The sequence below is a fragment of the Liolophura sinensis genome, chromosome 3 (assembly GCF_032854445.1).
Source record: "Liolophura sinensis isolate JHLJ2023 chromosome 3, CUHK_Ljap_v2, whole genome shotgun sequence".
NCBI lineage: Eukaryota > Metazoa > Mollusca > Polyplacophora > Chitonida > Chitonidae > Liolophura > Liolophura sinensis.
In genome coordinates, this window is record NC_088297.1 from 12,261,999 (window position 1) to 12,273,348 (window position 11,350).

Sequence of the window (11,350 nt, forward strand, 5' to 3'; positions counted from 1 at the left end):
CCATGTAAGCATGAGGTACAACATCCATGAGGAGGACGGTGACCAGTTTACCTTCCTATAGCTATAGAGTACAACATCCATGAGAAGGACGGTGGCTGATTTACCTTCCTATAGGTATAAAGTTCAACCTTTATAGGTATAAAGTTTTCCATCCTTCAGGTATGCAGTACAACATTGATGATTACCAAATTAACTTCTAATAAAGATTTAACTGATTGATTGACACACACTTATGAGGACAATAGATAAGTTATATGTCGTTTTGGTACAGCTAAAATCTATATGCGGAGGACTGTTGCCTTGTTTATTTCTGAGAAATATATATAACATATAATGTATAAGTATGTATGTAAGGTGATGGATACCAGGGTTTGTTACATGTTTAGGAAACTTTTTAAAACTAAGTATTAGCCCGATTTGAATGGAAGTCCTATAAGTTATACAATAGCTCTTCGCCAGCCTAATCACGCTTGTGTGGTAATTAACCATAGGTTGTTTATTGTTACTTAGGAATGTTATATGTTTTATGTACATGATTATTATTATTGCTTTATTCTGTGTACAGTAAACTTCTGACGCTTAATGTTGTAATCCCTTTTGATCTCTGCCTGTGCATAGCTGTTCACAGCGCTCATGTTGTCAATTAACGTTCAATGGCCATTTAATTAGTATATAAAAACTTGCAGAGATATAAAGCCTGGCGAATTGTTACGCTCAGTTCCTTGATAAGGACAAACAAGGTCTTTGCTGCTGTTGTATAGCCTTATTTATAACCCAAAAAATACACATATGTAGCTTGAGACCATAATTTGTAAAGTGCGAAAAACATTGAATATTTAAGAAAGCTTATTTTGCCAAAGATATCAAGTAAGTTTTTCAGAGTTTGCTTCTTAACACACCCCACACATTATTTCCTCTTATGGCAGAGAAAGGTTCAAGCGTCTAAATTCTGTGTGTCTGACCTCTGACTTTCATGCATGACCCAGTTTATTTTGTTATACCGCAGAAGCTTACATCCACATATATCAGATTTCACTGGTGGACAAGTGATCGCCCGCTTTATTGCTCCTGAATTCTCTAAGTGAAAACATTTAACTTGAAACTAAATTAGGCGTCTCCATCTTATAGGGTTTTCATATGTCGCGCTACCATAAAGTTACTTGCTTTATTTATGTATTTATTTATTTGATTATTGTTTAACGCCATCCTCTCTTTAGGACACATGGTTTGTTTATTCACAACGTAATGTATATAACATCCTAGCCCAGCAAACCACGGTGGAATTTTTAGAAAGACATTATAGTCCTCAGACTTAAAAAGGAATTCAGACTTATCTCCTTGTCAAGGAAATCTGTCAGCTATAACTTTCTCATACCCAGAATTGTTTTCTTTGACCTAAGCAAGATGCATTTATTACTACTATTATTAAGTTTTAAAAAAATAAAAATGATCAGAATCATAAAAATCCACACATCACAAAATATTTCTTAACAAATATGTGTACAGGCAAAAGTATGCAACAATACAGGTGTATGTAAATATACCGTCAATGTAATTATGTAACTCAATTCGCATTAAAATTTGCCTTTCCCTGCCCAACAACCAAGCAGCAGAAGATCCATGTATAATACAATATGAATTGGGGTCGGGCTTTTTGAATAGCGCTTTGATTTTATTCATACAATGAATGAAATCCTCATGAAATGGCTGAAAAGGAAGTATGTCAAGCAAATACCATTTCATTTGTACTACCTAGCACATTGGGCCTACTATAGTGCTTGAAAGTCATATCTGCAGTGTCGTGATAACTTTTGTTATGGTTGAAGAATTTAAAATGTACTTCGGACCAATATCTTCATCTTAGAAATTAAGTAGGACTATTTTATTTTGTTCATATGGACATGTTGTCTCACATGAATGATCTTCATGTCTCCTAATCCCAATTTACTTGGAATTCGACGGTGGAGAGTTATTTCCAGAAAAATTAACGAGTTCTATCATGTACGAGTTTGTTTATGTTTTTCGGACGCCAAAACAATACAATATTTGGAAAAACTCGATGTTGATAGAAGTATAAATGATTTTCTAATTCGATTATAAGATAAAACATTTTCAGTTAAAGTTAAAAACGTGGAGTTTCTAAGAACATTCAGTATATAGGCCTGCTCTTTCTACACTTTTATACCTCCGTGCATCACTTGCCACAATGTCTAAACAAAACAAATTTATGGGTAACTTTCGTGTGTCTGGACCGTGGAAAGCCGAGGTGGCGGTGTGTTTGTAAACACAGTTTCCCATCGCATGTCTGCTGAAGTAATACTATCTCAGGGTGACTTGTTAGCTTTGCAGTTTGGCTAATGTAGTACATAGCTTTTATAAAAGCTTTCCACTTTTCCGACGAGTTTATTTCTGGACGCCTCAATGTAACAATGACAGCACACCAACCTGTCGTGATTCAGTCTGTGGATGAATTGTTAAGTTGTGTAAAAAGTTGCAAGGATTGTTGTAAAGGAGACTATATTTCATTCCATTGTCCGTTATGTCCACCGTCAAAGTTCAAGCCAACAAGGAAGAAGAAAGTAGAGAACCATTTAAGAGCTGTACACTGGAAAGCACGCGTTGAGGGACAAAACGGCACGTAAAATTAAGCATTAATACGTTTCATTCATCTAAAATACTGTGTACATATATAGTTATCGTCTGCGGCTTTATATGATAGGCGAGCTTTTTGATTAACTTTTCATGTTAAAAAAATAGATACATTCCCTGTCAATGAGATGATATGTTCTTAAATTATTTTCTACATCTTTTTTCGAAATGTATACTCCTAGTGGTCATCCAGACGTATATGCAGATTTATCGGCTCTGTAGGTGACGCCAATTTAAAATATTCTTCCACTGATGAGGCAGAGTAAAATAGGTATCAAAGCAATCTAAACTTACAGATCTTATTTTCGTGATTGGCCCCGGAGATGGATGTAAAACAGAAAGATGCCATCAACTTCCGGTCGGGCAAATGCAAGTGTCTAATTTGCAAGGGAAAAAATAAGTAACACAAAGAGATCAGATCATCTATGCCTGCAATAGAACTTCTACTCAATGGCCTCATGTGAATAGTAGTTGTGTAGTGTTTGTGTACATATTCTCTCTATTAGACCAACAGATTAGTCATTTGGCGTGTATGTTTTAATACCACACAATGTAAAGAACGCTCCCGCTGCGCTAACCGTAACTCGAAAGCCAACAGATGTTTTTCTTACGTAATGCATGAACGGTGGCAAAAATTTTAATGCCAATCACTGGAAAACTATTCATCTGTAATAATTTGATACGAGAGAAGAGCACAATTTGTCCTGCTGACCAACTTTCAGCATTGCACCATTACTGCTTTTCGCATCGTGTCTCAAATATCAGAATAAAGTGTGCCTAAAAGCGAAAACTTCTTTAGAACTAAAACAAAGCCACATTCGTGGTTAGCTATTTATGCCAAATGCATGAACAGTAGGTAAATTGTGGTCAAACTTCTTAAGCTAGAACAAAGCTAGAACAAAAGCAAAGCCAGATTCATAATCTATTTGTCAAATTACACTGTATATATTCACACAAGAAATTGGATCAGCTATGCACGGGTTTAAACTTCTTTCCAAAGGCTTCACTGTGCGAGCAATCTAATTAGGCTTTAAGTCTGCGCTATATATTACAGTCCATGCACATATGTCCATAAAATTGACCGCCATCACATGGGCTGTAAATTGAGCTGTTTTTGAGGCGTAAAACACCATTGAAATAGATAACTAAATTATCACAATGTTCAAAAGACGTGTTTATTTTTGTAGGTAAAAGTGCCGTTCTTTGCCATCTAACTGAACAGAGTTCTTCACGGCATTTCCATTGCACGTCATGTTGAAGGATAATTATTCGCAAAGAGAACACTAATTAAGGAAATGCATTTCAAATCTGAATTGAATATTATACTCGTGTATATCTGCATTGTGGTGCTTGAGGCGACAAATGCTGGGCATGACTGAACATTGTTGCATGTCTTAGGGTTAAGGTCTTTGTCTTGAACACATTCTTTCCGATACGTTTTGCTTTAGAATGTGTAACGATGTGGGCGTCGATTTTGATAAGTGTTGCAGTCATTTCTCGTATGTTTTCAAGAAAGATACAACTTTTGTGATGTCTTGATTTCTGTAGGTTTTCGTCAGAAGACTTACAAGTGTCCAGGATTATTCCATCTGCGGACGAGGAACTCAACAATGAGGAGCAGGATTCCAACATGTTTATTTGTGTATCTGATGTCATTTCACAGGTATGGATAAGGGAGCAGTTGTCATGCAGGTGACATTGATTTGTTTATTTGATTGGTGTTTTACGCCGTACTCAAGAATATTTCACTTATACGACGGCGGCCAGCATTATGGTGGGAGGAAACCGGGCAGAGCCCGGGAGAAACCCACGACCATCCGCAGGTTGCTGGCAGACCTTCCCACGTACGGCCGGAGAGGAAGCCAGCATGAGCTGGACTTGAACTCACAGCGACCGTATTGGTGAGAGACTCCTAGGTCATTACGCTGCGCTAGCGCGCTAACCGACTGAGCCATGAGGGCCCCAGGTGACACTGAGGCATATACTCAAACTGTTTAGAAATAACAGGTGGGTCTGAGCCTCAAGTATTCAGCATCAGTAGAAAAATACCATTAAACTGTGTCTGACAATTTTTGGATTTTTAACCAACTTAAACACAATGTTTGGATTGTATATATATATGCCGCATAATGTTGATATTTCAGGTTGATGTGATCGACCAGTATGTGGAAGGCTTGTTGACAGACAGAGGTTCAAAGTGGTATGTATAGCTTAAATCTGTACACTTCATTTATTTTCTTTGTCTTTTACATATTTTTCTATATTTCCTCATATGTGTAGGCGCATTCTGGAGTTTCGCACAGTGACTGGTGTGAACAACAATTAGCTTAGGAATACCTACACATTTTTCTGCGCAATTATAATTTACAGACACAGTGTATTTAATTGACCCTTGTATTTGACTATATACAGTAGTTTTAAACATATGATAATTTCTGTCTTTCCCTATTCTTCTATAGTGGCGTGCAGCACCACTGTACATTCATATCACACAAACTCGAAAGATTTCGCTGCTATTTGAAGAATAGTTGCTGCGATACAAATAATTAATTTGTTACATGACATATAGTTTAATGTATTGTTTCACATCATACAGCCACACTTGATGGTAGCATGTGATTTCATAAAGATCCTCATGCACTTCATCGCCCGGGATATATTATTATGTATCTAAAACGAGTGTTTTAGAGTGTTTCACTGTGTTATATTGATAGCTTCTCCTAACCCCTTCCTCGTACAACTGTGTACATGATTATGTGTTTATCTAGGTCCGAGAGCTCTGAGCTGGAGATTTTCTTGACAAATCCGAGAAGGGAATTTCTAAAGGGCTTTGTTTTCGGTTATGTCTTGGACTTGGTACGTAAAAGTGTGATTTCGGTGTATAAATTGTTTATAAATTGATATTGACTTTTTCGCTTAGCTTGATTTATATGTACTGAAAATACCCTTTGTATGGAAAAAGCCGTGTTACTATATTTATATATGTTTTACGTACCAAAAACAACGCTGCGAGACTTTGGAATTTTGTAAATGTTTTGTGAGTAAATTATGGCCATTCTGGGTGTTATTTCGAATGGGTATGCGTATGGTACTTAATAAGATTTTCTCTTTTAGGCTTATACATATCTCGAAGCCTATGTGGAAAAAAAGTTCTTCAAATTGAAGCTTAGGGACAAACGGTACGTATAGGTACATGTAGGTAGGGTGGTTGCCAGTAATCCCGGTCTTCTCCATGCACGTTTCAAATAATCATGCCTATAAGGGTTTTTTGTTACAGTACAGATCTGGGATGTTCTGTTTGTTTGTTGTCACAACTTATCTGCATATGCTTTTGTATACCTTGTCTGTATATGTGCATTGGAAATAGGCCATGATTATCTTTCACTGTGTGATTATATTCTTGTGTGAAACATTGCTTCAGGCGCCCCGCCACATCTGGATTTGTACACAAGCTAGCCCAGCTACCAGGAACCGAGCGAATTCAGAAGATTTTAAATGTGGATGGGTTTGTATTTACCTTGTGTTTTATCTGGCTGTTTTTATTTTTTGGTATAATTAGATATGGCTATTTTGGCTCCAGTTATGAATGGAGTAGTATCGGAATGGCTTTCCAGCTTTCAAGTTATCTATATACAGACAGTTCAAATGTGTATAAACATTTGACAAGGCTAAAGCCATAAAAAAGGAGGAAAGTAACTAAGAATATTGCAGTCATCAAGTAGTCATTTACATGTAGATGTGTGTTTAATTATTTATCATTATAATTTCATAATTTTGTTCCGCGCATGACTTGCTAAAAAGTGTGAAGGCATATATGTTTAATTAGTAGCAATATATATACATTTCCAGATTTCAGTCTTTTACAAATGAAATAGGAAGCCTTTAACAGGATTGCATTCTGTTCACATTTTTTTCTTTGTAGGTACGAAGGGACAGTCAGGAATAGGAGATGTAAGGAAGCTTTGGTTCGGGATGTAGTCGCACTGCTTGTATCCAACAAACTGCACATATCTTTACCAGAAGCAAGACGAAGATGCTGTCAAACTGAACATTCATCGTTACACACGGCACTTAAAAAAAGTGAACAATTAAGAGCACACCGCTTAATCAGCAGTACCGAGTCGTAAATGGCATGCTGTGTGTGTAAATAATAGATGACTGATGAGTTGACAATGTGTATTTTATATCATTGTTATCATTGTATCATGGCTATATGCCTTGTACATATAGCCTACACCTATAATGTATTTTCCATTCCACCTCCATACCATTCATTGCTTCACTTACACATGTATAGAATCTTAGAATGTACAAGAGAGTTAATACACTAATAAACTTGCCTAGGGTACTGCAGCATATGTAATGAAACACAACTTTTATCCGTACATCTCAGTAAAGCGTTCTTCAGTTTATAATAGTTTTTCTGTAAAGGTTTTTGCAAACCGGATGAATACAATGCTGTAACCATTTTTAGGGAAAGGAACTTGTTGAATTAGAGTTTCTGTTGGCAAACTCTCCATGGGCGGTGGGTTATGGCACTGCGACAGGGCTCCTTAAAATACATATATTTAAACTAGAATGTGGTTGTTGACTTTTTTATTCAACTGTCCGGAATTGGTGGTCACTGGATTTCTCATATTGGATGATTCGAGGATTATATTCTAAGGCTCTGTGAAAACTTTCTCATCTACGTACATGTAGAGAAAGGCAAACTCGGTTTGTCCTCGTTCGTGTTGGGCTTTTCCCATCTGCGGAGAAAAAGGATGGTAAATTAGTCACCGTCCTCCTCGTGGATTTTGTACCTGATACCTATAGGAACGTCAATTAACCACCGTCCTCCGTATTGATGTTGTACTTTATACCTGCAGGAATGTAAATTAGCCACCGTCCTCCTCATGGATTTTGTACTTTAAACCTATAGGGATGTAAATTAGCCACCGTCCTCCTCGTGGATGTTGTACCTTATACCTACGGGGAGGTAAATCAGCCACCGTCCTCCTCATGGATGTTGTACTTTAAACCTATAGGGATGTAAATTAGCCACCGTCCTCCTCGTAGATGTGGTACCTTATACCTATATGGATGTAAATTAGCCACCGTCCTCCTCGTGGATGTTGTACTTTATACCTGTAGGAAGATAAATTAGCCACTGTCCTCCTCGTGGATGTTCTACCTGATACCTATAGGAAGGTAAACTAGCAACCGTCCTTCTCGTGGATGTTGTACTTTATAGCTATAGGAAGGTAAAGTAGCCAACGTCCTCCTCGTGGATGTTGTACTTTATACCTATATGGATGTAAATTAGCCACGGTCCTCCTCGTGGATGTTGTACTTTATAGCTATAGCCTCGTGGATGTTGTACTTTATACCTGCAGGAACATAAATTAGTCACCGTCGGCTTTGTGGTTGTTGTACCTTATGCCTATATGAACATAAATTAGTCACCGTCCCCCTCGTGGATGTTGTACTTTACACCTGCAGAAAAATAAATTAGTCACCGTCCTCCTCGTGGATGTTGTACTTTACACCTGCAGAAAGGTAAATTAGTCACCGTCCTCCTCGTGGATGTTGTACTTTACACCTGCAGGAAGGTAAATTAGTCACTGTCCTCCTCGTGGATGTTGTACTTTACACCTGCAGAAAGGTAAATTAGCCACCGTCCTCCTCATGGATGTTGTACTTCACACCTGCAGAAAGGTAAACTAGCCACCGTCCTCCTCATAGATGTTGTACTTCACACCTGCAGAAGATAAATTAGCCACCGTCATCCTCGTGGATGTTGTACTTTACACCTGCAGGAAGTTAAATTAGCCACCGTCCTCCTCGTGGATGTTGTACTTTACACCTGCAGAAAGGTAAATTAGTCACCGTCCTTCTCGTGGATGTTGTACTTTACACCTGCAGGAAGGTAAATTAGTCACCGTCCTCCTCGTGGATGTTGTACTTTACACCTGCAGAAAGGTAAATTAGCCACCGTCCTCCTCATGGATGTTGTACTTCACACCTGCAGAAAGGTAAATTAGCCACCGTCCTCCTCGTGGATGTTGTACTTCACACCTGCAAAAAGGTAAGTTAGCCACCGTCCTCCTCATAGATGTACTTCACACCTGCAGAAGGTAAATTAGCCACCGTCCTCCTCATGGATGTTGTACTTTATACCTGTAGGAAGATAAATAAGCCACGGTCCTTCTCGTGGATGTTGTACTTTATAGCTATAGCCTCGTGGATGTTGTACTTTATACCTGCAGGAACATAACTCAGTCACCGTCCGCTTCGTGGTTGTTGTACCTTATGCCTATATGAACATAAATTAGTCACCGTCCTCCTCGTGGATATTGTACTTTATACCTGCAGAAAGGTAAATTAGTCACCGTCCTCCTCGTGGATGTTGTACTTTACACCTGCAGAAAGGTAAATTAGTCACCGTCCTCCTCGTGGATGTTTTACTTTACACCTGCAGGAAGGTAAATTAGTCACCGTCCTCCTCGTGGATGATGTACTTTACACCTGCAGAAAGGTAAATTAGCCACCGTCCTCCTCATGGATGTTGTACTTCACACCTGCAGAAAGGTAAATTAGCCACCGTCCTCCTCGTGGATGTTGTACTTCACACCTGCAGAAAGGTAAGTTAGCCACCGTCCTTTTCATGGATGTTGTACTTCACACCTGCAGAAGGTAAATTAGCCACCGTCCTCCTCATGGATATTGTACTCTACACCTGCAGAAAGGTAAATTAGTCACCGTCCTCCTCGTGGATGTTGTACTTTGCACCTGCAGAAAGGTAATTTAGTCACCGTCCTCCTCATGGATGTTGTACTTTATACCTATAGGAAAGTAAACTAGCCAACGTCCTCCTCGTGGATGTTGTACTTTACACCTGCAGAAAGGTAAATTAGTCACCGTCCTTCTCGTGGATGTTGTACTTTACACCTGCAGAAAGGTAAATTAGTCACCGTCCGCTTCGTGGTTGTTGTACTTTATGCCTATAGGAACATAAATTAGTCACCGTCCTCCTCGTGGATGTTATACTATATACCTATAGGAAGGTAAAGCAACCACCGTCCTCCTCGTGGATGTTGTTCCTGATACCTGGAGAAAGGTAAATTAGCAAGCGTCCTCCTCGTGGATATTGTACTTTATACCTGCAGGAAGGTAAATTAGCCACCGTCCTCCTCGTGGATGTTGTACTTTATACATATAGGGATGTAAATTAGCCACCGTCTTCCTTGTGGATGTTGTACTTTATACCTATAGGCAGGTAAATTAGCCACCGTTTTCCTCGTGGATGTTGTACTTTATAACTATATGAAGGTAAAGCATCCACCGTCCTCCTCGTGGATGTTTTTCCTGATACCTGGAGGAAGGTAAATTAGTCCCCGTCCTCCTCGTGGGTGTTGTACTTTATACCTGCAGGAAGGTAAATTACCCACCGTCCTCCTCGTGGATGTTGTTCCTGATACCTGTAGGAAGGTAAATTAGCCACCGTCCTCCTCATGGATGATGTACTTTATACCTATAGGAAAGTAAACTAGCCAACGTCCTCGTCATGGATGTTGTACTTTACACCTGCAGAAAGGTAAATTAGTCACCGTCCTTCTCTTGGATGTTGTACTTTACACCTGCAGAAAGGTAAATTAGTCACCGTCCTTCTCGTGGATGTTGTACTTTACACCTGCAGAAAGGTAAATTAGTCACCGTCCTCCTCGTGGATGTTGTACTTTACACCTGCAGGAGGTTAAATTAGTCACCTTCCTCCTCGTGGATGTTGTACTTTACACCTGCAGAAAGGTAAATTAGCCACCGTCCTCCTCATGGATGTTGTACTTCACACCTGCAGAAAGGTAAATTAGCCACCGTCCTCCTCGTGGATGTTGTACATCACACCTGCAGAAAGGTAAATTAGTCACCGTCCTCCTCGTGGATGTTGTACCTTATAACAGTAGGAAGGTAAATTAGCCACCGTCCACCTCGTGGATGTTGTACCTGATACCTGCAGGAAGGTAAATTAGCCACCGTCCTCCTCATGGATGTTGTACTGTATACCTGCAGGAAGTTAAATTAGCCACCGTCCTCCGTATGGATGTTGTACTTTATATCTATTTTGAAGGTAAATTAGGCACATTTTATATAGATGCCGGTGGAAAACAACCGTCTTGCCAAGTACCTGTATATTGTATAGTCCTACAGGCCTATGAACCGCATGTCGGGACAATGGGTCTGGAGAGGCCGTGGTCTGTTGGGTTATTATGATATAGAATACCTTGTCTTATTCATCATCTGTCTTCGATAGTTCGATAATTTATACCGATAATTTATAAGATACCTTGTCTTATTCATCATCTGTTGTCTATAGTTCGATTATTTGGAGAAGCCCTGTAGTAAATAAAATTTAAGTGAATAGTATGAGATATACAGTGATATAATCCGTAGGCCTATGTCTTTTTAGTGAACACAAATGTGTAACTATATCCCACTACTTTACATTTCGCGCCATATGTGTGGTCATGCGCACTACACCGTCCTCCTGATGGATGTCCGTTCTCCTGGTGGATGTACTTCCGTTCCCCTCGTGGATGTAGGCTGACGAGTACTGTTGACTCCTCCCGCCCGCCAATCTTATTGTAAAGTTACAAGTGGCTGACTCGTACCTTGTGATAGCCGACGAGTACTGTTGGTCAATCCGTGACTGGTGTGTCAACAA

The 11,350-nt window shown here is 39.3% G+C and overlaps 1 protein-coding gene across 1 annotated transcript; it reads left to right on the plus strand.

Moving 5' to 3' along the window:
• Positions 1 to 4,275: 4,275 nt before the first annotated feature.
• On the plus strand, positions 4,276 to 7,272 carry LOC135464211 (uncharacterized). Its single transcript, XM_064741716.1, has 6 exons — positions 4,276 to 4,312; positions 4,794 to 4,849; positions 5,418 to 5,505; positions 5,764 to 5,828; positions 6,071 to 6,154; positions 6,572 to 7,272. Exons 1-6 carry the CDS (start codon positions 4,280 to 4,282, stop codon positions 6,774 to 6,776), a joined length of 531 nt encoding a protein of 176 aa, XP_064597786.1. The 5' UTR covers positions 4,276 to 4,279; the 3' UTR covers positions 6,777 to 7,272.
• Positions 7,273 to 11,350: the final 4,078 nt, after the last annotated feature.